Source organism: Anas acuta, chromosome 2, assembly GCF_963932015.1.
Source record: "Anas acuta chromosome 2, bAnaAcu1.1, whole genome shotgun sequence".
NCBI classification, from domain to species: Eukaryota; Metazoa; Chordata; class Aves; order Anseriformes; family Anatidae; genus Anas; species Anas acuta.
In genome coordinates, this window is record NC_088980.1 from 91,785,757 (window position 1) to 91,813,292 (window position 27,536).

Sequence of the window (27,536 nt, forward strand, 5' to 3'; positions counted from 1 at the left end):
CTGGGCCTCCTAGCAGTCTTTGCTCTTATCTCCTCTCATTATTTATCTATGCCTCAGGCTCCACAGTGACTCTCATACTCCACATCTCTCATCGTCCAGAATTCCCTTCTTTGACTCTCATGTGGTCATGAGTCCTTCATCTGTGTGCACAGTTATTTAAACCTACTTTGTCTGATTACAGATCCCACACCTCCCCTGTCCCAGCTCCATGCCGTTCCCTTGGGTCCTGTCGCTGTCCCCAGAGAGCAGAGCTCAGCGCCTGCCCCTCCGCTCCCCTTGTGAGGGAGCTGCAGGCCGCCATGAGGCCTCCCCTCAACCTGCTCTGCTCGGGGCTGAGCAAACCCAGGGACCTCAGCTGTTTCTCATACATCTCCCCTCTAGACCCTTCACCATCTTTGTAGTCCTCTTTTGGACACTAATAGTTTTATGTCCTTCATATACTGTGGCATCCAAAACTTGAGGTGAGGCCGCAGCAGTGCAGAGCAGGACAATCCCTTCCCCTGGCCAACTGGCAGTGCTGTGCCTGATGTACCCCGGGACTAAACCTGGCCCTTTGGGCTGCTGGGGCACACTGCTGGCTCGTGTTCAACTTGCCACTGACCAGAACCCCAGGTCCCTCTCCACAGGGCAGCTCTCCAGCGTCTTGTCCCCCAGTCTGTACATACAGACAAGGTTGCTCCACCCCAGGTGTAGAAACTGGCACTTGCTCCTGTTAAACTTCATGCTGCTAGTGATCGCCCAGCCCTCTAGTTTGTCAGGACTTGTCTGTAAGGCCTCTCTACCCTCAAAGGAATCAACAGCTCCTCCTAATTTAGTATCACCTGCATTTGAGTCCTGCATCCAGGTTGTTTATAAAAACACTGAAGAGAATTGGCCCTAAAATGGTTCCCTGAGGAACCTCACTAGTGACTGGCTACCAGCTGTGTGTAACCCCATTTAGTAAAACCTTCTGAGCCCAACCCATCAGCCCGTTGCATTATGCAGTTGTCAACATGAGAAACACAGTCATCGTACTGTACTAAATTCTAGTACTTCTAAGACCTACAGCTGGGTGAAAATCATAGTCAGTTCCAAACCTCCACAACTTAGCAAAACAGCAGATGACACATATTCCCTATTTACAGCAAAATGCTGACCTCGCTCCACACACAATCTGTTCTTTATATACCCTTCATTAGCTCATTGGACACATACTATTAGACCAGACTTTCTGTAGGGCTTGCAAGCAGTTTGCCTCGCTGTTGAGAAGTTACATAAGCCAGTGCTGAAGGGATATTTTGCTAGTTTTGATAGATTAGTCTTTGCAGCACGTTCTCAAGATGTTTATCACTGTGAGTTGCAATAGCATTGACCATGACATGCATGACAGCTGTGGGAATGCTCTTAGCCACATGAGAACGCTGAGTTTATTTGTAAACAGGGCGCATGATCAGTTTGAAACTCACATGAATGTACTGAACTTAACAATGAGCTGTGGTAAGAAACTCAAAACAAAGGACAGTGACTGCTTGTAAAGACATTACAAGAGTTATCTAATGAAATACTGGACAGAACAATCTGGTACAAAGATTTGTAACTGAAATGCAGAGGAATTTATTTTACCAGACAAGCTTAGGATGGGGTAGAAATGTTCTTAAAGCATATTCTTCCCAGCATTCAGGAATGAAATTCTTTTGGATTGGAAAGACAATTTAGAAGGTCTATGGAAAGTTTGTATCTACCATAGCTCCTACCTAGAAGACGCTGAATCCAGACATGCTCAGTTAACAATTCTGAGACATCCTTAAGCATTCAACGTTTTTGTTTTCAGTAACTCATACCTAATTTCCAAACTGAAAAAAAATGCAGGGCTTAACTGAAAGGTGCTAGATGAACACGACTTAAATGCAGGGGGCTGCGATGTATGACTTGCAGTAACAAAACTGCATGATTTCCCTGAAAAGAAGAGTTGGGCAAAAGCTAAATGCAAATAATCCAATTTAAGTGTATGAAAAAACACCAGTTTTTACTGCAAGGGTCAATGAACATGAGAACAGGTTGCCCAGAGACATTACGGAGCATTCACTCTTGGATATATCCAAACACCAAATGGACAAAGTCTTGCGCGACCTGCTCTTGGTGCCCCAGTTCTGAGCAGGTGTGTTGCCTAGAGACCTCCAGATATCCCTCACAACCTCTTCCTTCTGTGATTCTGTCACCAATGTTTTCAAGTCCTGATCTGAGTGCACAAACTCATTAGATGTACTGTTAGTGTATTGGCAGCAGGTGCTAAAACACCAAACTCTCAGATGCTCAAGTTACTCTAATGTGACAGAGGGCATCACTGGAAAATTTAAACATGAGTGAATTTTTTGGAAATGTGTCAGTGGCCATTCTCTCATCTCTATGTTACTGCAGTACCAGCTGTGTGCAGTATGCTCATTTCCCTAGAAGATACTACGAGTAGCTCTGGAATGCTAACACAACTTCATCAAACGGTTTAAAGAGTCAAACTGCTCATGTGCTTGCTCCCACCACAGCTGCTGCTGCAGATTTTCTCCATATCTGCCCAAAAGGCAGGAGTGATGGAATACAAATACCCTTTGACAGACAAAAGGGAGTGTTTGGCAGATATTTCAAAATGCAGATTCAGACTCTGCAGTTGCCACAGTTGACCACGTTAAGTTAAACAACAGTCATTGATAAAGTCCTTTTGTGACTTTATAGTTTTTCATTAAACAACCTATGAAGAAAATCTTGATTATAACAACACTGAAGATTACTGTTAAAACTATTAAATGTAATTAAAGGTTTTCTATTACTCACCATCAAATCTTTCACTCTGTTGCTTAGCTGATCAATAAATAATATTGGAAGGTAATGCACTGTCTTCCCCAACTGAACCCTAGGATGTTTAAACACGGATTTTATAACTGTTGTGATCTAAAAAGAAAACTGCTTTTATTCAAGTTAGCACTCAATCAGCACTTTCAGATCTACCCATGTAGAAATCTCCCACCATCTTTTCAGGCACATTATTCTTTACCACACAGCATGAAAGAAGCAACTGCTAGCCTGGAATCTCTCGCTGAGAGATGTCTGTATAAAAAGTGTGCATGTTATATTTCTCTTTTCAGTTTGTTTTTATTTTTCAGTAGAAAAAAAATAAGCAAAAAAGAATGAAAGACAAATGAAATTAGCCGTGATGATGCTGAAGCTGTTGCATGAACAAGGGCAGAGGAAATTTAAAAGTTTGCCAAAGAGAAACACGATGAGGTTTACCACCATATATCTGTATCCTTTGTCTCAAGTATCCCTCTCCTACTGCAATGACAACTCTCCACCATCTCCCCCACTCCTCTCCAGCCCCAGTGACACCTAGCAGCTCAGCAAAGGCACTTGCTCTACCTAGCACGGGACCACGTAGACGTTGGCTGCTATGCACACTAAAAGTGTACATACTGCTGATGAGAGTGCACAAGGAGCATCAGTCATCTCTGCCTTTTCCTGAACTCAAACACTCATTTGGATTGCTCTATCACTTCACCAGCCTGCACAAAACCAATAATAACTTAATCTTTGAGGCCTCGACAAAATTGACCACTGGACAATTGTTTTGTTGGGATTTTGGACAAGTATTTAGCCTAGGGCCCTCAAAAAGACAAATTCTTAAAGCTCTTCACTAGAGAGGCAGTTATCTACACTATGATATACTCAGTAAGAGTCTATGGAACTAGCACAACTGAGCTTATTAAAGTCTGAAAATTGAATTTTAGCAGTTAACAAAACAAAGAGGTCTCTATACATGTTAAGAAAGACTACATAATAAGTACTCAAGCGGCAACAGTAATACAGAAAAGTACTAACTTGAAGATCAGAAATAGTTTGATTCTTCAGCTGAAGAGAGTTCAATTTCTATATAACAACTACAATTAAAGCTACCGCTAGTGGAATTGCAGCAGGCTATTTCACATCCAAACTACTTTCTGCATGATGTGATAAAACAGCACTGAAGAGCATCTAGACATGACCAGAAAAAATCCATCAACCCCTTCCTGTTTTGAGTGTCTTAGGAGTTGCTAAGTTTATCTATTCTGTTTGGGAAGCTATCCCAGAACCCCAGAGTCTGCTGACTAAGCAACTGCTTCTGGATTTAACAGGATACTTGTAGAGAAAGGCATCAACATACGGCAGCACCAGCCAACACAGCGCTATTTATATGGTTAACACTGGAAGAAATTTAAGCAAGCTGTGAACAGAAGCTACTGCCTGCCTAAAAATCTCGCTTTTTATGTTTTTCTTGAGAAAATGAAATTATGTAAGACAAAAACGTTGTCAAAGAGGGAGGGGAAAGATGGGATAGATCAGCCGTGCCACTTAAGCACTTGCTGTTTAGACACAACTGGATGTGAAGGTTAACTGCAAAAGTCAAGGGACAATAATTGCTTTAAAGGCCAGAAGTATGATTTGAGAACAAGGTGTGAAGCCTGCTGTAGCATTTTGCTTGTGTCTTTGCAGTTCTGCTGTGTGTTACCCTGGTAACCCCCATACAAAAAGGTATTTTAAACTCTGAACTGCCCAGTAGCAAGGTATTTCCAATGAGGCGTTCTAGTACATAATACCTTACTAACTGTCACTACTGAAACGCAGGCATTAAAGAGTGCCTATTTTTGTCTCCTAAGCTCTGACACAAAAATAAAATACTAAGGGGGGACAGGAAAGATTTTTGTAGAAAAGCCAATTAAGCTTATAATCTAGCAAAAATAAGTCATCAACTTACATCTTCATGTAACGGTGAACATCAGCAGGGAGGGACGATCCATCAAACACAAAATCTTCTACCATAACATTTAAGGTCAACCTTGACCTCCAGTGAGAGACGGGTTCATCTAAAGCGCTGGTCTGCTTTTCTGCTTCAATTTGCTTTAAAAATACAACACACACACTGCTAAACAATACAGACTTTTGAACAGGATAAAACTCTAACTCACAGAAACTACTGAGTCATTAACTGTATCACAGAATAGACATTCGTTAAGAAATACTTTACCTTAATTTACACTAGACCAAGTATTTTGCTCAAATACAGCAGAACAGACAGAAATGCCAACCATAATTTGATACTGAACAACTTCAGTGCCCATTCAAAACCCTGTTCACCAAGAATTAATATTCAGCTTATTTATTTTAATTCCTTATGCATCTGCATACTCTGAAAACAGTCGCTTGAACACGAGAACAGTAGAGCATTCAGATATTACTTCAACACAGTCAAAAGGATGATTGACCGTACTTAATCTGGGGGAGTAAAAAAGATCTGACCATTTGTTTTGAATTTCTGAGCCTCCAAATGCTGTGCAAAGCAGTGCTGAAACAGAGTTAAGACTGCAGCTTTCAGTAGATGCTCAGCCCCTGGGCATTCTGCTCACTTCTCCTTGGCTGACCACCACCTGCTCTGACCTTTTAATGCTGGTCTCTAGCTTCTGCTCATTTTCAACTTTATTCTAACAGGATTTAGAAACAGCACTGATAGCTACATGTGTATTTCAGATTCTGAAGAAGAGCAAGGTGAAATTCTCTACCTCCCCTTGACAGTGAGATACAAGAGCCATTGCAAGTGTTTCATTAAATAATACCACATTTTTTCCTCTAGTGAGTTATTACAGAATTTGTTAAAGGATACTACTATTGTGTTCTCTTGAATTGAACTGGAAAGTAGGAATGTCCTACAGTACAGAAGCAATCTATGCTTTGGTCACTCGCTGATGTGAGTTAATATCTCTGTTTTACAAAAGCAAAGCATTATTTCACACGAATCTAACTCATAGAAAGCAGCATCATTTTGTTACAAAACAATACAGTATTTCTACCACGAGCAATGAAACCTTGAATAAGTAATTCACATTAACTAGGGAAATGTTTTAATAGGAGCCACTATTACAGAGGGCTCCCCATTTGCTGTGCTGAAAGGTCTATTATTAGTGTACCAGCTGATAATCAAGCAGAAAGGCATTTTGGTTTTTCCCTTCCTCCCCATACTTTTCCCCCCCAATTTTTCTGTAGATGGAAAACCCACCTACCTGCGTGGTTGATTCTCCTGTGAGCAAATTAATCTCTTCTGGTTTAGGGACCATGTAGGTGGTCAGAGGGCTTACTATATGCACCTGCTTACCATCGTGCCAAGGCAAAACGCCGGCATGATGAAGAAATATATATGCATATAACGTGCCGTTATTTCGAGTCTTCTTTGGTACAGAGACATTCACTGTCCTAAAACACAAAATAAGTACGTTACGAGGTGACATATGTTGGAATATCAAGCTGTTACAGATGAGGATCACTGAAGATGTTAAGATGTTCTGAAAGTAAGCAAGAACATGCTGGAGCTAATGTTCTCTAATAAGCCATGACTGGGTGCCTCAATTTATGTACCTTTGTTTGTAACTTAGTATTTGCATTACCAAAGTTTTACTGCTATCTTAAGACACTTTCATCTTTGTCCAATTCATCCTTTATTGTCCTAAATAACACAAGACTGAGTTATCAGTTTTGTAACCCAGCCAACAGGTCCTACTGCCAAATTATCAAAGAACTCATAGAAAATAACCTTCCACACACTGAGTATATTGACAGAGTGCATACACAATAGAAAGATTAGAAGGAAATTCAGTTAAGCCAAGCACTTTACGTTAAGGATGGATCTTCTCAGCTATGGCATGCTGAGCACACACCTCTACAGAGCTTCCAACCACAAAGTCACTCTTCTTGTGCCTGCCTGGGAAGCGCCCCGTTAATTTGCTCAGATGTTTTTTGTCTGGATACTCTCACTGGCACAGCAGGCCGTCAGTAAAACAGTTCTATTTTCACGTCTGCCAGAGATCAAGTTCACCATGACCTACACTGCAGAAGTTCATGTTCTTTAATTATGAAACATGCAGAATGTGAAAGAACCAGGGTAAGCCTCTGACCTCAGATACGAGATAACTTTAAAAAAAAAAAAAAAGCAGCTAATACAAAAGTTGCTCTAACTGTTATACGTGTATGTGTCTCTTTATAATTAAAGATCGCAGCGTTCTATTCAGAAATTCATCTAACGGCATGATCTTAGCACCACCATCCCTTCAGAAGATCTTGAAACAGTAAACCACCAGAAACAGTTTACTTTTACGATTGTGAGCACTGAAACAGTTATACCAAAGCATACTGTTATAACACAAGAAGAGAGAACACAGTATCTACGACTTCTAGGTTCTTTTCAGGGTCTGAAGCCACAGCTATTCTGGCTACACGTTATTAGAGAAAGGTCTTAAGGATATTCCGGACACATTGACTTACATTTTCATGAGGGAAAGCCACTTTGACTACCACAAGCAAAGCACGCTTCTGTAAAATGTTTGTTTATACGACTTAAAACAGTATGTTGATTTAAACCAACCAACGCTGAAGTGATCTAGCACAGCTTGTGATACAAGCATTTAGAATGGGATCTGAAAGTTAGACAACAGCATTCAAGGTCTGTAAGATCTACGTGAGAGAAACAAACATTTCTGTATTTATTAGCATGACTTTGTTGGGCATGGATTTCTTTCTTGCAAGCGAGAGTTGATCACTCAGCGTAAGAGAAGCTTGTGTAAGGGTTTGTCAAAGAACCTGCTCTTTGGCACCCCACAGATGTAGTACACTGTTTCTATCAAGGCAGGCGCTTCACTGATCTGTGATATACGAAATATTCTAGGAACCTTCCATTAAGAAAACACAAACAACTGTTTTTTATCTACAGTAGCACTTTGTCCTTGGCTATAAGGCTGAAGTCCACCTGACAGCTTTCCTGCCTTGGCACTGAGAATATGGAATACACGTGCAAGCTGCATGGCCCATGGAGCGTGCAGGAATAGCTTCAACCCTGAACCAAAGAATGCAAGGACAACAACCCAGCTCCTTCAACGATACTGTCACCAAGAGTACATCTACCTGCTTTATGTGTATTTCTGCCCATGTGACTATCAGCTTGTGCACTTGATGTGAATGGAAATAAAAACCTAACGTTGCCACTGACCTTTCGAATTTGGACTCGACATCAAAATCCTCCACGTTCAACACCAGATCCACGTTGCTCTCGGCGCCGATGTTGGACCGCGTGGTCGTGTAGACGCTGAGCTGGAAGGGAGAAGAGAGGGCACTGAGGGCAGGGGCACACACAGCACCAGCAGATCAGCGAGGAGAGCTCAGGGCTTCGCGACGCAGCCCCGCAGGCTGGGCAGGGCACCGGGGGGCTCAATAAAGGGCGAAAACGCCCCGCTGCCTCCTCCTCACCCCCCCCAGCCCCGTTACCGTCACGGACCGCTCCCAGGCTCGGGGCCCACCTGCAGCTTGGGCCGCCGCGCCAGGTAGGGCCAGACGCAGGCGGGGTGCGCGGCGGCGGCCCCCGCGGCCGGGCAGGGCCGCGTGTAGACGATGCCGTACATCACCCAGCCCGTGTGCGCCACGTACAGGGCGAACAGCCCCACCGCCAGCCCGCTCAGCGAGCTGCGGCTCAGCATGGCGCCCGCCCGCCGCCCCCCCGCCAACGGTAACGGCAACGGTAACGGCAACGGCAACCGCCCCGCCGCCGCATCCCCCCTCCCCGTCGCCGGGGAAGGAAGCCGTTGCCTCCTGCCCGTCACTTCCGGGAAGGGGAGGAAGGCGGAAGTGGCGGCGCGGCGTTGCCTAGCAACCGGCGCGGCGCTGCGGCCTGCTATGTGTCCCCGCCCCCCCCCCCCTCTTACTTTGGGATTGTTGTAAAAATAAAAACAACGCCGCCCCCCCGCCTCCCTGTTTCCTTCAGGGTTTCCTTATTTCTTCTCTAAGGTTCAGCCGACAACATACGGAAATCTTAAAGGAAACTGTGGAGATATCCCAGGGGATAGCCGGAGCAAGACTGCCCTGCCTGCCCTCTTTTCCTTAGCCTTTTATAGTATTATCTATATATATGATCTATAATCAAGTATAAAAACCAAAGGTCTGTTAATATAATCTACTCCTACCCGTATAAAACCAAAGCACTATTAATATAACCTACACCCACAAGTATAAAATGAAAGCACTGCTAATATAACCTACACCCACAAGTATGAAACCAAAGCGTTATTAATATAATCTACACCCTCAAGTATAAAATCAAAGCACTATTAATGTAATGTACTCACACAAGAATAAAACGAGCGTGTTATTTGCATATTGGAGCAGAAGGAAAAATAGATTGAAGCAAAAAGTGTGTGAAGGAAAATGAAAAAAATACCTTGAAGCAAGGAAAATTAAAAAAAAAAAAAATACCTTGAAGCAAAAATGGTTTGAGTTTTAAAACAGTTCTTCATAATGAAATGTGCATGTCTGTTGGACGTCACTGAAAGAAGAAATCAAATTTTGCTTTTGAAAAATGATTATCAGTGTTTTTTCCTTAAACAGGTTGACAACGTATGCGTTCACTGTCCTCCACACTGTCTGTTTCTTCATGCAAACCACAGCATGACTAACTCAGAGAACATTACTCAAAACCTGCATGTGCACCATAAATTCAAATTAGTGACTAATTTTAAGAAAAGCATTAACAGGTCTTCACTTGAACTCTTCACGTCATTAAGAATGTGTCATTGGTAAACTTCACCACCTTTCACTCCTTCTCAAAAACTTTCATAGGTTTAGTTCAGCTTATATCCACTGGACCTAAATACACATTTTTCCCACCTTCTGTTATGCATTTCTCACATGTGTAGTAACTGCAGTGTCACCTCACCTCTTTCCTGTTTCCTGGATAACGAAGTAGCCTGAACTACTGCAGTATAGTTTAGATAGTCTTGTTCTCCAGGCCTCCAGAACCCCTTTTCTGAATCTCTTTTGATCTTCCAATACTCTTCTTTAGGCACAGATGATAGATAGAATTGGATTCCATATACCCGTCATCCAAAGGTAAAAAAGAGACCCCTCCCCACAACCTTTCCCCCAAACAAACAAACAAAAACAACCATAAAAGCCTGCATTCCTGTATTTCATACTCCCACTTGTCAGGTAAATGCTGGTCTCCTGCATACGTGTGGCCAACAGAGGACATACATCAATAAAGCACATCTAAACACGTATGGGACTTGGTTTTATTCACAATTACGATTGTATCCTTTACCTTGGAAATATCCAAATATTTTTGCTTATCAAGATAATGTCTAAGAACAAAATCCAAAGGAAACAGAACATTTTTTCTCTCATTTTTAATTTGGCTTCACGCTGAAAATTCAATTTACAAGCCAGTCATAAAGAAAATGTCCAGTTGGGCAGAACGAGCCGTGATTGTATACTGCAACATCAACACTTGTAGTGTATCATTTAGTTCCCTTTCAGTAAATCACACAGCTTACAGCAGAGTTGAAGCTTTTACGTCATTGCTATTTGGCTCAGTTAGTTCATCACACACTGTAGTCCATTTCAACCTATCAAGCAAAAACTAGCAAGAAAAGAATACTCAAATTGAGGTATTTCCTTTAAGAATTTACTGATCACTGGTATTCAGAGGTAATGTTAAATCATATAGTTTTAAACATTGAAAAATGTACAAAACCAAGTTCATCTTTTAAAAATATTATCCGTAGTCTTCCATGCATGTTAATAAAAAATATAAAAATCAAATTTGTAGCACTGAAGCTATACTTTGCGTTCTGTGAAAGGATTTCCATAATCGGAACCACAAGCTACAGTCACCTTTAATATGCTACTTGCCTTTCAGTTACAAAGTATAGCCAGTTCAGTGCAAAGACAGTCTATATACACATACCTTAGGAGCCATAGGAGGGAAATATACAGCAGAAAAAATGCATTCAGGTCGTTATTATCATCCAGTAGCACTATATATTGTTACAGGTTTACACTGCATATCCAAGGGCTATAACAGAAAGCTTGCAGCCAATATGCATCTTTAAACCAACTGCTTGAGCAGCCTTGAAGTCAACAGGAGTTGTACCACTGATGGAACAAGCACACCATACCTTGCGAGCGAGTTCCTACAAAGCTGTACTTCCTGCTCTATCAGCACAGGTTTTCAGCTAAAAGCATCCTCTTCATGGCAGTGCCTAACTTGGATTCAGTAGCGGAAAGAGAAAATCCCAAACTGTGATCATTAAAAGGTTAACTTTTTTGCTTTTGCATTTAAATTCTCAAGTGTGTTCAAAAACATAGCAATACTTTTTAAAAAATGTATAAATTATGTCCTCAATGCAAGTTTAACAGTAATTCAAGAGATCAAAAAATTTTTATGAATTATTTCTCAGCTTGTTGATATTGCATTTTATTCTTTCAGAAAAGAGGAACTAGTACCTGCGATCAAATTAGAAATGTCTTGCACACCCGGGTAGATGCTGGGAATTACAAAAAGGTTTAGGAAGTGGTCCCATTGAACAGATGCCTGATACTTTCAACACACTGAAGTTATATAGTACATAATTAAAGGTTAGCAGGTGCTTAATCTTGGTCCTCCTCCGGGATATAAAAAAAAAAAAAATCTATCACTTCTAGAGATTTACTTCTGACTTCTATTTCTAACATTACTGATTTACATGGAGCTCTTAATACCTTAGAGCAATTACAGAAAGCAATATAACAAATCACCAACACAAACAACTAGATAGACAAGCAGCTGCAACCGATGCGCTTTTTGTCTAAGTATATACAATTGCTAAGGAGAGATGTTTAATTTAAGGGATTGTAGTCCACATACTTAAAAATACAATTTCACCTTTAGGTGTCTACTTAAAAAAAAAATACTTCTGTAGTCTGGAAAATACGGCAGGGGTTAACATAAATTTCCCTTCTGAGATATAAGAAATATTTTGTTCAAACTTTATTATAAAAGAAAACATGGGAAAAAAATGTATACTTAGGACATACCAGGTCGGCACAAGTTTATTTCTTCAGTATTTAAAATAAAACTGTCTTGATGAGGGGTAGTGAATAGAAGACACGTATTTCAGTTTTCCCCATACACATTCATAAACTTAGAAGTAATCTATCATCAGATAATTTCATTTCCAGTACCATGGTAGGATGAAAAGTGCCTGAGCTTCAGCCTTCTTCAGTATCCACGAGGAGAATTTGTTTACTAACACATTTACACATACTGCATGCTGAACTTGGAAGTAAACAGACACACACTAAGAATGACAAAGTCAGAGGTCAATGCAAATTAAGATTTCATCACACTGCATTTCTAAATTTAATGTCTTATTGTTCATAAAAACATTTGGAGTCTCCAAAGTACTTACAAACTTACTAACACCTGGACAACTCTGCAGTGGTTAGAGCAGGAGAAAAGAAAATGTGATCCTTTATCTAAAGGCAGACTTGAGCTAAAGCAGTACATGGGCTCTTAGTTTTGGGTGGCATTACCAGAATGCAAATTTAATGTTCGCCTGCCCCTTACTGGTCAGGAGAAGTGGCCTGTGAATGTCGCTTGATCTTAAGAGGTCTCCCTCAGGCTGCACCCAGCCTAAAAGGAACAAGACAGCACAATCAAGAGCAAGGGATACCAAAAACAAAATTCACCAGCCCAAGAGATGGAAAGTATCCTTCTTTACTGTGCAAAAAGATCAGTTGTACAGTGAAAGCTTTGCTGCTATGCTAGCCTTAATGAATTTACTCCTTTCCAGTTCAGCTTGATTTTTCTCCAACAGATTCTTTGGCTCTGGATTGGCACTCTCAAGTAACACCATTCATAATATCAAAACAGAATATTACAAAAGTCATTAGGACTTTTATCTTGCTTCCAGCCTTTTTTGGTCAAAGTGAAAGCACCGAGACTTAACATTACATCCATAGATAAATGTACATCTTTTTTGAGATCTTGATGCTAGACTCAAATGAGCTGTGCTGTTCATATGGCTGTGTACAAACAGTAGCTCAGAATCAAGAGACGTGATAAGTATGTTGTCAAAAAATCCCCACAAATTAAAAGAAAAAATTACGTACAATCTGTGCTGAGGTGATTCTACTGTTTGTTTCTACTGTTAAGGACTGATCCTTTCAGAATCATACATCCTTTTTTTACCAGTTACAGATTCCAATGTAAGAGTGCCATCACTACACATCATAACATCTGGGGGAAAAGAAGCCATTTTCTACAAAACAAATCACTCCTTCACTCATAAGAGAATAACTAATATCTTGAAATAAACCTGAGAGGTTTCCTAGAGGAAAAAAAACCCTGTCTTGTCTTGACCAATATGAGATGCAGGAAATATGTATCCAAATCCAGGCACGCCTAACAAATGTTCTCCTTGCTACTGTATTCTCTGTAGTTATACCTCAGTATTCAGTTAAAATGCACTTTTTGATCACGGTTTGTTGGTGACTAACTTGTATACTCACTTCACTGCCTTAGCTATAGCATAGAACCACTGTGTTTATTCCTTTGAGGACATGCTGTAGGATTTTACCTCTAAGGATGTCTTTAAAGGTTCCCATCACAGAGTACTTTTTTCTGGTCTTCATACAAAAGAAGAGGGAGAACCGATAAAACAGAACTGGCTGTGCCGCTAGTGCCTTAGACATCACTTAGATGACAAATGTCTACTTAGACGTTACCTTCAGGAAATTGTCCTCTGACTGATGAACGGCTGGTTTAATTGCTACCTGCAATGCCATGTCCCGGAAAGCAAAATTACCTGGATGGCTATCTCAGTCTTCCTGCTCATCTGAGAGACAGATCTTGAGGTTTCACTTGGCTGACTGATTGAATGATGGTGCTTATTATGAATTCTTTCTTACCTGCATTTTCAAACCATTGGACCTAGTATTCCTTTTTGTCTTGTAAAGAAGCTAGCCACATTAGCTGAAGTTCAGATACCTAAAAAATAACAAATCATCTGCAGTACTTCATTCACAGGGAATTTCTGTTTCAACGAGCTTAGGAGACAAACTTAAGTTTTGCTGATGCAAAAACTCTTAGCCAACATATTTGTAACGCCTGGGCTTAATTACAGAACACTGAAAGTGCTGCTAGAAAAAAGCAGGCCTACCATCAAGTAGAATGCAACAGCTCAACATAAAGGAAAATTAATTTAACTTGATCAGATTTTTTTTTTTTGTTAAATCAGAATAATTTCTTTCCTAGTTCAAGTCCCATAACACATGCAAAGCTGTGGTTAGTTTTTGAGATCACAGGATCTACCGCAGATGCCACTCAAGTTCTGCAGCTTACCTTCTGTAAATCCTTTCTCTGTTTTTGAAGGAGCAGAGAGCAGAACGTGACTAAAACTTGACATGAATAGCTGTACTTACCATGCAATGACATAGAAAAATTCATTTAATGACAATACCAGATATGGCCTTATAAAGGAACTCAAATTAATAAAAATACCTCTTCAAAAAATTACCAAATTATACCAAAGTGTAAGAATTCCTTTTCCAGAAAAACATTTACTGCATATTATGAATGAAAACATTTTCCAAGTAGCCCAATGCTTAAACTAGCTAACAACCCTATTCAGTGTGCTTGAAAATATTACATGTACAAAACCACTATTTACTTCCTGCGGCTTTGCCTCTAAAGAGATTGCATCACTTCCTTAATGCACATATCTCCTTTTCAAGTAAGCCTTGTGACCTGAGGTTTTAAACCTTTAAAGCAGGATTAGCAAACACACACAAAAGTCTGGTTGCCTTTTTGTCATAGCAAGAGGATTCTAGAAGCAATAAATGCATTGAAATATATAGCGTAATTTATTGGTATAACGTTAAGTGCACCACCTTATTTCTCCAAAAGGATCACAAATTCCCTATAATACCTTTTAAATGTGTCTGCTTATAGCACTGGACTCCTGAGAAATCTGTAACAGAACTTGCCTTACTGTGGTAGAACCAGTGGTTTGGATGAGCTTTGTACCTCCTAAACTTTTGTTTCTGTTTATTTTTTAATGTGGTTTTATTATAATTGAAGAAAAACAAGTGAAGCCAAAAAAGACACTTTAGTTATCTCAGATTTCATTGTTTTGTGTTAAATGTATTCAAAACGCACAGCTACTTGTTCAATCACATCGGAATAACAAAGCTTTGGCTGAATCTCTCTCATACAATATATAGAAATCCAGTCTGATGTGAGCGCTCTGCCGTCAAGGGATGGCAGCATTTCACAAAAGCAGGAAAATGATCATCAGACAAGTGTCAAATGTCTTCACACCTCTGCATTTTGTGTGTAAGGATCACGTATTAAATTGTCGTAAAGAACTGAAGACATTTATGTCTTCCTTGTAAATTTAAGGTTTGTAAAGCTGGTAATAGTGTAACTGAAGGCATTTTTATGTTATTGTTTGGTGAACGGGAAAGGAAGCTTTCACTTTTGTCCTTGCAGTACAGCAAGCCACTGAGTGTCACAACCCAGCTGCTCCACAGTTGGATGCCTTTTACATGGAACTAGTAAAACATTTCAGTGAGTTCAATAGACAAATTGCAATGAATGCTCTTGCAGTAATGCCATGTGTCTTAGCCCCCGACAAAGTCTGAGTTTACCACCTGACACTACAGGGCAGTCTCGTACGATAACCTTATATACTAACAATATTGAAATCCCCTGGGCTGTCTTAATTAATCTGTTCACACCATTATCTGTGATCTAACAGTGTTTCCGTGCAGGTTGCTCAGAACTTCGCTATTTCTCTATCCAGATCAACAATCTCACAAAAAAGGGAATGCTGCAAGTCACTACAGAAGCCGGATGCTTTTTAAACAAGTTGCTTCCACCAAAAGTGCTTGCTGACCAAGCAGGCGAGATGCTGCTCACCAGGCTTTCTCAACACTGAAGAGCTTAGTCACACTAAGAGCAGTTATTACATTCACCCTGATTAGAATACTCACCAGAAACAAGTAAGAAACCAAATGAACTCTTTGCCTTATAGGTGACAGATCCCCAGGCTATATGCACCATACATGGAAAGGAGGCACGCTATATTTAGCCAACTTCAGTCAGCTTTCTTTGCTCTTCCACAGATGTGGAACGAGTAATTTCTTCCTCTGGAGCTTCTCCCACACCAAGGTTGTCCATGGGATATTAAAGCTTTTCTTCCCTTCAGACACACGTCTCAGGGAACCCTACCTCAAGCCCTGCACTTTGAAATTCTCAAATTCCCAAGCTCACATACAAGGCAAAAGATAACTATCTCAACAGTTAGCCAGCTTGGGCCAAGTGTTGTTGAAGGTCTTGCAGAGGAGGTGTGATATGCTCAGACAACAGTTACCGTACCTTACCCTTACATACTAAAATACATCCTGCCTAACCACAGAAAAAAGACCTCAGGAGACCTATCCCTACAATCCTGTTGGTTATGATCAATAAAATCAGTGTCTTCATCGTCTGTCTGTAAGGGACACCCCACCATCAGCATGGAGAAAAGACAGTTCCCATCTTCCCTCTAGTGACAGTTCCCACACTTGAAAACTGGTTTCATAACTTCCTTCTGTCTCTTTCTCTGGATGAAAGATTTTTTTCAACCTCTTTACTAAATATTTTCTTTTCTCCAGACTCTATCCAGCTACTCCCCATCTTTCTCAAGTGCCCCAACACAGACAACTACTTTAGGTAAAGCCTTATCAATCCTTAGTAGCACAGAAATACCATCTCATTTCTCACAGGCAACAAGTGTTTATGCATCCCACTATAACGAACATCTTTTCTGCAGCAATACTTGATACTATCTCTGCCCCAAGATCTTTTGTGCAGTTACACCCACTCCCTCTGTTTGTGCAGCTGACTACTCTTACCTAGGAGTAGTTTCTCACATGCCTTATTTTCAAACAAGGTCTTCCATTTTTCATGATCAGTTTAAATCTTGTTTGCTTATGTGCTGCAGCCCTGCCAGCATGGCATGCTAGGTAAATCTAGGTAAATAAAAAACTTAATTACTACCTCCAAATAAGGATGTACCTCTGCTACCCCACAGAAAGCATTATTTTTCACATTTTGTTTCCCCATACCCACTGTATATTAAATCCAGTTTCAGTTTGGAGACTTGCCATATACAGTTAAGGATTTCTAAGGACACGTTCCAATACCCTAATAAGCTTAAAAAACCTCCTGCTATTTAAAAATAATAACAAAAGCATTTGGTATAAACAGATTTCCTTCTGCTGAAATGTCATCCTTTCAAATCTAGTTTTACATTAACAAGTAGAAGATTCAAATCTCAATGACAGTTCTCCAGTTAGGAAACCCTCGTAATTCTGCTGCAGCCTTGCAGATTTAGTCACATAAATGATTTGAACATAGTTGATTTGAGCACAGTTGTTTTGCAACACACTTCTCCTTCCTATTCCATGAGGCCTTCGGCTCATTTCCTAATCAGTAGAGGTCTGTGGGTTTAGAGTAACTTCAATTTTTCTCTGAGACCCTCAATGGTAATTTAAGGCATCTGGCTTTACAAAAGGAAAGGTAAGAAATGTTACCGAATAGAAATGTCTTCAAATTTTTAAAATAGTTCTAAACTATTTTAAGCTTCGTATGTTATACGCAGTATATGTAATGTTGATATAGAGATTTAACTAGCATTCCTTCAGGATGTTCTGCAACTTCTTGCTGGCTTGGCTTCTGGAGTAACTGCAGCCTTTTCAAATTTGCATTGATACAACCAAGTTTTTATAGTGTGTTCCATGCTAAGTTATCTGTGTATACAGGCTTGCTACAAGAGAAACCGTGATTCCTGATAAAACAATTTTGTAAACATCTCCATATAAATGGCAGGTGGACATGATTTGAACTGATTGTAACAGAAAAGCAGTTTTGTCACGTGTTTGCAAACAGTATGTGGCATGTCAGTTTGGAAAAAAAAAGTCACGTTTAGTCGCATTTGGAAGATGAAAATATAAAAGTGTTGGGGTAAGGGACAAGGAGTTTTTCCTTTTCATTCTACCATGGAATAGACTGAAAGAGAAACAATTTTGTCATTCAACAATAAAAAATAATCCTTAGCAAGTTTTTGCATGACTGTTTCCAAACTGTTCACTGAAACCAAAACAAAAGGGCCAAAATATGCTTGCCTTGCTCAAGGGAATAATCCCACTGAAATCAACAAAACTGACTACGCAAATATGAGCAGCAAAATTTGGCCCCATATAAACATCCCCATAACTAGGGAAAACACTAATCACCAAAGTGCACTTAACACCATAGTAGCTACAGTTTCTTTATACATGCGCAATGTGTGCGACACTTGATACATGAAACTAGCCAGTGGAATATAAATAAGTGTGCCGCTTCCTTTTAAATATGAACATTAATAATGAAGCACATTCACATTTTTTGCCTTTCAAAGACCTTTTGGAAAAAAAAAAATAAAAACACCTTCCCCCAAAGTAACCTGGAACATATTGTTAAATATAGCACGTATGAATCAAAGAATGGTATTGAAGTAGAAGAACTTTCACACACAAAACTGGTATTTGCTGTGTAATTGGAGTGACTTATGAAAATCCCAAGAAAAGAGAATCCTCTCACCAGGAGAGGAAGTTTACAGTTGTAGTGTTAATTCAGTTTCTTCTGCAGGGGCTTGTTTTTATCTTCAGCATTTTCAGGGCTGAAGTCAGTACAGATACCATTAGGAGCAGAAAGAGATGAAGTCTCCAAACCATGCTCAGCTCCCATCTGATCAGGATAGAGATAGTCTTCTGCAAAGTGGGGGTGCAATTCAGCAAATCTGTAGAAGTCATCTGAAAAAAAAAAAAATGCTGTTACACAGAATCAGCTCTTTGAAATAGAAGGATGCTAAATTTGAATACATGCAGGGTATAATCACATGATGACTCTGGAGAAAATAGCAGCAGTTAACATAGCACTATCCCCATAGCTTGTTTTAGCTTCTCTGAAGTTTACCACATCCCCAGAACTGAGATGCCACAAAGGGTTATCGAAGCCCTCTTAAAATGTTTCAGAGCAGACCTTAGTTTGCATGGCGTAGGGGTAAACAGGCTCAGACTTGAATTAAAATGCATGGGGAGTACCACGCGCCCAGACATCACAGCTTGCCATTCGCTGGGGAAAGGCAGAAGCCCTCTAGATGAGGAACAATGAACAGCAAGAGCAGTCACTTCATAAAATCTGCAGTCTTTTGGCAAATATGCTCCTCAGTGCTTTCTGCTGATAATTCTCTTCAACCTAAAAGCAGCTCTTTGTCACTGCTGCCTTCCACTTTCAAGATTTCAGCATTCCAAACTCCTGATATTTCAGAGAATGATACTGTGAGAAGGTAACTTACTTGCTCACTTAATTAAACATCTGCAATTTTGTAGCATTCTGAAAAAAATGATTTTAATGTTGTTTACCTACAAAGCAACAGAAAGGGCAAGATTCCCTTGTTCTTGGAGGAGAGTGGATTTCTTAAGATCAGGAAATTTCTGTATTAAATACCCAGCAATGAAGCCCTGTCACAATGCTGCCCCTATAACTGTTTATTCGGACCCGATTTATACACAAGGTACTGTACAGGAGCCAAGTCGTCAGAAGCTGCTTTGCAATGCAGACTGACACTGGAAGAAGCCAGATGTGAACGTTGTCACTAACCCTTCCTGTCACCTACAGTACGTGGCACACTGCCCACTCCAGCTCACCGTGTTATCCTGGAAGAACTCGTGACCAGTCAACACTGTGTGTGAGCTCTGTGGCGTGCAGTGCAGATGACAGCTGAAGTGACCTTCCAGAGGAGCAAAGCCCAGTTCCTCCTGGTACAAAGGGGCTGGCGTGGAAGAAAAACCACCACAGCTTCCCCTCTCTATCACCCTTCTCTGAGAGGGCACACTCTTTCAACATTAGAAAGAGCAGAGGAATGTCACTTGGCCCAAAGGGGCACTGGAGTTGTAGGTCAACACTGCCTCTGACCTGTTGCAAAGGGGTAGGTGGGGAGAATGCAAAAAACATACTTTTGTTTGCAGAAGGGTGAAGTTACAGCTTTTATCCACAATTTATATGGATAAAGCATTTTAGATCCTGTAACTTCAACAAAAGCTGATGATATTCAGAGCAACAAAACCAACACTATCATTTATGTCAAAAGACCTATATTTACAGCACAGGCTGTTATATCACAAATGACATCAAAGTCTTTGGGAAGGAAAAAATCTTAAATGCTTGAAAATGCACAAAGCAGATTTTTTTCCTTTGATAACATTTTCAAAACAAGTTCAACTTGGCGACTTTTTTTTTAAAATCAAAGAATCTGATATATCTGACATTTTCCAAGAAGAAAACAGAACCATTTTTACATTTAGAAAATTTAACAGTGGTAGTAGTTGCAGTAACACATCAGAAACACTTGCATGCAAACCAATTCATCAGATTCAAAGCATTTCAGCACATTTAGTGAATCCAAGTGAGTACATTATTTTTCTGCAGCTAAGAGAAAGCCACCAGCCTTAAGTGGGCCTGGCCTGCAGCAGGAACACAAAAGCATTCCCTTTTTTCAAATAGAAGCTTTAAGCCTATGCCAGGGAAATATACATATTTGTAACAACACATGCATCATATTAATGACCATGAAAACATAACCTTTTTGAGTATGTAAATGTTCTGGGTCTTGCTGGAAGAAGTCCTGAAGATATTTAAGAATATTTACAAAACTTTTTCACAGCAGAAGCCAAAAAAGAGCTTTTGGGATCCTATTTGCCTCACACCCCAGAAACAAGAGACAAGGTGATGTAGAAATAATGACCCACTCCAGCATTATTTCTAATCACAGGTCTGATTTTGGAGTTCAAGCTTAAAGCAACCATGAAGAGGAATAGAAGATGTTAACTTCAGTCATTTGCTTGGGGAAAATGTCATTTTGTTTTCTATTCTCACTATAAGAGGAAAGAAACAAAGAGAGGGGGAAAAGAACCCAGAGCAGAGTTCATTGATACTGCTAACTTTATTAACAAGAATTAAATCTACATATGAACTACAGGAACTTCAAATCAAAAGGCTTTTCTCCTGCCTTTACAATACCCTCCCACTACTTGATGCTCCTGATGGAAGCTGTATGTTCAACCTCTATAGTTCCACTCCCCCCCACCTACCCCTCATGCTCTTCCACAGGATAAAAATGTTTTCCTTCTCAGAACTTGTCTGGATAATGACTTCAGAAAAGGTAAAATTTGCAAGTTTCCTGTCTCTTCTTCACTATTCTGTTGCAACAAATTGAGCATGTGAAAAGTTACTCACATTCAAAGGCAATGCAAGACATCAAATATTTATTGCAAACAACTTTCAAGACAGAAGTGCAATACTAGAAGTTTACCTTCATCTTTCAGTTCTTTACCACAACAAACTGGACATTTATTCTTACTAATGATTATGCTTTCAGATACATTAAAATCTCTGTGCACTGTTTCTTAGCAATTTTCCTCAGAAAAAGATCTAGAATCCAGAAGCAGAATTTCAAGTGATGTAACCACCATCCTACTTCATGTAGTCACACAGCAGACTACTTTTGAATGCAAAAAAAAAAAAAAAACAAAAAAAAAACACAGAGAAAGCAAGAGCTAAACAGCTAAACATTGTGGCTCAGCTGTCCAGGTTTCATTGTGGTGTGAACATACTAATACCAGACATGGGACATTGCAGATATAAATGCAACTTGGTGCTATTAAAGATAAATACTAAGTAGGAATTCTTGGGTAACTCACATGAGCTGGTTTCAGTTCACTAGCATACTATTTTAAATTTAGTTTTCCCTCAAACAATGAGATGTGCCAAAATTAGAGATCAGCTTAGATTCTCTGCTGGTATTTTTGAAACTGGTGATAGGGGGGAAAAAAAGAGTTGAGTCACCACTCTAATGAGCTGGGAGACAACAAGGAGTGCCAGATAGGAGCAAAAGGGATCAGAATAGAATATGGCAGATGAGAAGTACAGAAAGGAAATGGGCAGTAGAGCAGGAATCAAGGAGGCAAACGATAAGAGGGTAAAACAGGAGGATGGTGCAATGATACTCATTTTGATGAGTCTAAAATTGTGCTGTAGCTGAGGCATTACATAAATACTGTTTGATCAGGAAATACTAGTGTAGAAATCGTGATTTACTAACATTGATGTTTTAAATTAACATTTTTTAATACTTAAATGCCTATGAATTATCCTGATGGAAAACCACAAGAACAGGAGCATGTCAGAAGCACTTCAATTTGGGGTACGTGCTACATTGGCTATCAACAACTCAGTTCATACTTTAAATAATACAACTAAATTTAGAACTTTACTGCATAAAAGATGAAGAATTTGAAGTAATGCACAAGTACTTTGATTCCCAGCATAATCTAATCACCCAGATACCTCAGTTTTTCTAATGCAATTTTCTCGCCTCCATATCACCTGCATTACAGACTATATATCAAGCAGCCTTTTCAATACCCTCCCCTCCCCCCCCCAACTAACTTTCAAACAGGCTGAGAAATTATTGAGGTATAAAATCTTATATTATCCCGTATTCTGGGAGGACAGATATAGTGAGGAACAGATACAAGAGACAAATCCAGACGACAGAGATAAGGCTGCTTTCTTAAAAATATACATTCACATGCATGGAAGCCAGAGGACAGAATATACTGGAAAAGTCAGTCTAGGTATCATCTGATAATGCAGAAAGGAAACACTGGAAACACACATGACATTTGACATTAAAAGGTGAAACTTTATTATTATTTTTTAATCTAAGTTTACTTTGTCTGCAATGTTTTTTTCATTATAAAACCAAGCCCACTAAAAAGACAAGTCTAAGAAAAATATAACTGGCTTGTATATCAACAGGAGTTTAGTCTTCTTTGATATTGTGACAGTTCAGATTCACTTAAAATACTTACCGTATGTAATCTTTCCTTTCTCTTCTTCATCTACAGCTCTAAAAAGATGTGTAACATTAATCTGTGACACACCCATGGCAGTCTTCAGAATATGAGCTAAGTCTTCTTCTGTTATAGTTCCATTTTTTGACTGGTATAGCTGTAAAACATGACAGCAAGACAAATCATTCCAGAGCTGAATACTAACTCCTATGAACAGCCCCACATTAATAAGTTATACAAAATAAAAGTTTGGCTTGAGAAAATCTAGTCATTCTCAGATTGATGATGGTCTGCTAAGGATTACTGAGTAGTCTGGGTAGAAGACAGCATTGATTATTAGTTCACCTGTGTACACTTACACAGTAAAGCTTGCTATATCCAGAAAAACTCCGTGCATTTACATGCCCGAACACTGGAATTTCAGTGATGCTGTTAAACTGTCTTATCTCTGAAACAACATGTTTTGCAGATATGTAACTACGAATAAGTATTAGTCTATTTAGCTAGATGTCCAAACTCTCAGAGCCTGTGGAATCAGGACATACATTTAGGTTGGCCTAAGCAGAAACAATTTCCCACTTGGTCAGATATAAAACTCAAGATTGGCTAGACCAATGTCCATCTGATTGGACAGCCAGCTTGCTTATAGATTCCTGCATCTCAATTATTAGATAGAAGATGTATTAATCCGAAGAATCCCACTCTAAACAGTGACGAACCTATAATTTTCTACAAATACTTCCTCCATTTTCTAGAAAACTGTAATTTGCTTCTTTTCAAGTCCTGAAGAAAAGAATTTGCTCATAGACAAAAACTTAGCTTTACTGACAGATAATAGATAACTAAAAATAATCGTTCATATACTCATTCTATCTTTGTATATGTGCAGTGCTTTCCCCTGCCAAAAGAACTTGAGTATTCCATAACATCTGTAACAAACTTCATTACATTTTCTAAAATAACTAATTCCAGTTCAATAGAAACTGAAACAAAAGAGTTTTTGAAATATCATCGTCTAATTCTAATGCATGACATGGCTACAAATATTTTCATATTTTTAAAAACAAGCTACTTTGGAAACTTTCTTTTAGTTTCTCTACAGCATTAAGGTGGGAACTGATGAGAATGAACAAAACAGACACATAAGGAAGTGATTTTCACAGAAGCAGAAGTTACTGTCACAGACAACGCACCTCGATGGAATAAAAAAAGTCAGCGGAATGCAAAACTAAAATTCTATGGAAAGAATTCAATTTATGCTCAATTCAGGACTCCTGAATTTTGTTCCCGAGCACGCAACTTGCATGCTGTTTCTTAAGTAGGGGCAAGGACGAGACACTTGTTTATTAAAACCTGCTATATTCTCACAGATCAAATACTCAGAAGGTGATACTTGGTGGTAATGCTCACAAGCATCATGTTGGCAAGATTTGCCACAGCCTTTCACTTCCTCAGCGATTAGAAAAGGAGGCTGCCTAGCACATACACTGGAGTGCTGCTTCTGGAACCGGTTGACATAATCCCCACTTCTGCTTCTAATTACCCACCACTTTAGATCTCTGGTGGCTCAGTAAGCCTATTTTTCAAGTTCTTCAGCCATAACTAAACACTCCCACTTCAAAAACTTGTTCAGCTATGTGAAATACTGCACATTATCCCTAAAAACAAATGACATGGTGGTTTGCAAGTAGCAGCATGCGGCAGAGGACAGCAACTATTCAAAGTCATGCATTCATGAGCTAGCTAGATCTTTTGATGACTAACAGTAAGCTGTGTGAATATCTTAATATACATGATCCCAGGAAACCAGGCAGAAATGATTAGAAAAAAATCACTTCACGGTTGTTTTTTTTCTCCCTAGAATAGTGGTCAGCAATTTTTCCTCAGCTCAATACTTTTTTTTTTTTTTTAACCTTCTTATCATCACTAGAAGGATATAGTGAGCTATACCTGCTTCTCCTTGCTGAATGCTTCCTTTTCTTAATAAACATGTAGAAATTCTGCAGTTAAGTTAAAATTATATATTAATTGCAAAATACAAAGTTCCCTGGTTATGAGTTTCCAAGACCACTGCAGATAGAGAACTTATTTTTTTTAAGAAACGGATCAATTAACTTGAAGTTAGGTGCTTCCAAAAAGAAATCACCTAGTCTGTGGTCTTTTCTTCCTCAAACTGAGGAAGTACGTTGCACATTTTGCATCATGAAAGTGAAATTTCACTAAAATACTGCCCCAAAACCACATTCAAGTCTACTTTAGGATTGTTAATTTTCAGATGAAGACAGAGATAAACACCATGTTATCATTTGTTGCATTACTTTGATTAAATGGAATAAACAAGGGCAGAAACCTCTCTGGGTTTTCCCTCACATGCAAGTTAACCTCTCCATCAGCAGCTGATTTTCCACAGAAATTGTAGGGACTAAATATTTTTGTTTCTCCCTCCTCTGTCAGATTTGTTTGACAGCGGCCAAAGGGCGAGAATGATAGATCTGAACACTAAGCATTCACAGGAGCCTCATTTCTTTAGCAAATATAGTTGAGAATAGTATAAACTTGCTGAAGAACCTGATAACAGCTACGCCCAGAAAATAAGGCTCCCATGTAGTACCATACAACTCAAAGTTCTCAAGTCCATGCATTCATCTGTGATGACACCATCGAGTGTTAACATTCTCAGTTTTCAGTAGCACTAAAAAGACACAAGACCCTATGAGTTCAAGGCAATAGGAAATGATGATGTAAGCTGCAGCACAGCTTGAAATAGCAATATGAAAAGAAATTAGCTACAAGTACCAAAGTAAGGTGTCAGACAAACCTACTGGAAAGGCTAACTTCAAGCATTGCTGCTGTCAGTTTTCCAAAAGGTGTGTAATAACTACCTATGTTGATACTGCAACAAACCACTGAGTCTAGAACAAGATCAGGAGCACCTATGGGAAGTATAAAATCTGGGCAGAGACTGCAGGACTAAAAAAAAAGACACTGCAAGAGGGAAGAATAAATATTTTCAACAAAATAAAGGAGGAAAAAGTCATCTGTGTTAACATGTAGAAATGAAAATTTTTACTTTTTTTTTTTTTTTTAATTTGGCAAAAAAAGATTTTGGTGAAATATTTTACAAGCAGCAAGCACAACTCATTGTCCTTCCATCCACAGTAATCAATACAAAGGCACAGACTTCATGTATTGAAAGATTTTACAAGAACTCCACAGAACAACTTCACTTTACAATATTCCAAGTTTGTCATGCAAAATGATGCATTTTTTCCTCTCCGAACATGATTTCTTAATCTAACATTTCACTGATGTTATCTTAATGTAATTAAGTATCAAAAAGGCATGTGAAACAAGCTTCTGTTAAATTTAATTGACAATATTAATTATCTCTAAAAACACCCACAAAATTTAAATAAATGATATAAAGGAAGAAAACTCTGCTTACCTGAAATGCCAGCTGAATTGTTTCCAGAGTTTTGGATGGCTTACAGACAACTGACAGAGCAATGACAAATTCCCGAACGTCAATTACGCCATCTTCATTCTGTGAAGGAAAACCTCACCTCTGAATACTGCAGTTTGCCTCAGAGCATTCAAAATATCTAACAGCTAACAACTAATACGCAGAATATTCAGAAAGAGCACTGCATATGCAAAAAAAAGTCTCACTGAAATGGAATTACATCAGTGAGAGAACTAGGGTTGCAAAAGCTCTGTAGGCCCTTTTCAGAGTCCCAGCCAGAATTCCTAATTCAGAGATTCTTCAAAGACAGTGCTGCTATTGTGAGCCTTTACTTGCATATGTAAGATTTTTACATTAAGTCATCTGACTTAATAGGCTGAAATTAAAATTAGAGAACCAGAGGTCAAACTACTCTGATTTAAGCCCTGAACATGACATTTTAATCTCCTCTCTGGTCTAGGAGAGAACACTGTGAACATATACACCTCCTGGTTCAAGGTTCAAATACCATCTCATCAAGACAAAGTTAATGGTAATTTCCCCATCCTGTCTGATTGCCAGAGGACAGAAAAACTGGCTTATTTACTATGTTCCTAGGTCCTTCAAGGTTTGCTTCGGGTATCCTAGAAGAATAATTTATGTACAAGCCAAGTGTTAAGTTTGTAGCTAATGTACACCACGTTCAGTTGCGACAAGCAGTAGTAATAGTTTGGCCTGAGCCTACCTTCCTTCCTCTTTATATTTTGCGTCTAGAAACAAAATGAGTTTTGTGAAACTGATAAGCTTTTTACCTTCTACCTGAATGACTGCTTCATTTAGTTGATGATGGATGTCCTTATATGTAGAAAGGGAAATGCAGTAGGCAAATACTGTGGTATAGCAGGCAAATACTGCAGTGAAGAGCTCAAAAGCACTTAACACTGGCCCAAATCAGACCTCCATGAATTCAACAGGAGGCAAATCAGGCTAGAGCAGAGCTTATCACAAGTAGTACAATTTGTAAACATGATATTGTTTCTTACCTCATCAAAAAGGGCAAACATACTTTCTAACGTGTGGGAAACTGGAAATTCCAAATATGCTGAAAATTCCCTAAGAGCAACCTTCTGTTCTTTCATTTTCATGGCACTTGTAGCATATTTATCAAGATCATCTTCAAGTGTTTCTGGTTTCAGCCTAGAAAGCACATTATTTTTGCACATTTTAAAAATAAATCTAGTTTTAAAAGACAAGTATCAATACAGTGAATGAAGCGATGAGTAATAATACTGTAAAA

At 39.3% G+C, this 27,536-nt stretch overlaps 2 protein-coding genes across 2 annotated transcripts in view; both read right to left on the reverse strand.

Annotated features, from left to right (window-relative positions):
- Positions 1–8,651, reverse strand: part of CLPTM1L (CLPTM1 like) — a 28,950-nt gene extending 20,299 nt beyond the window's left edge. Inside the window, exons 1-5 of the mRNA XM_068671217.1 lie at positions 8,343–8,651; positions 8,036–8,136; positions 6,060–6,249; positions 4,760–4,902; positions 2,806–2,884 (exon numbers count right to left, since the gene is read on the reverse strand). Coding sequence (XP_068527318.1) covers positions 2,806–2,884; positions 4,760–4,902; positions 6,060–6,249; positions 8,036–8,136; positions 8,343–8,519 — 690 coding nt within the window. The 5' untranslated portion in view covers positions 8,520–8,651. The remainder of the gene's footprint in view (positions 1–2,805; positions 2,885–4,759; positions 4,903–6,059; positions 6,250–8,035; positions 8,137–8,342) is intronic.
- Positions 8,652–10,203: 1,552 nt separating this feature from the next.
- LPCAT1 (lysophosphatidylcholine acyltransferase 1) overlaps positions 10,204–27,536 on the reverse strand; it is a 54,861-nt gene continuing 37,528 nt past the window's right edge. The window contains exons 11-14 of the mRNA XM_068671216.1: positions 27,283–27,436; positions 26,243–26,341; positions 22,816–22,954; positions 10,204–18,693 (exon numbers count right to left, since the gene is read on the reverse strand). Coding sequence (XP_068527317.1) covers positions 18,509–18,693; positions 22,816–22,954; positions 26,243–26,341; positions 27,283–27,436 — 577 coding nt within the window. The 3' untranslated portion in view covers positions 10,204–18,508. The remainder of the gene's footprint in view (positions 18,694–22,815; positions 22,955–26,242; positions 26,342–27,282; positions 27,437–27,536) is intronic.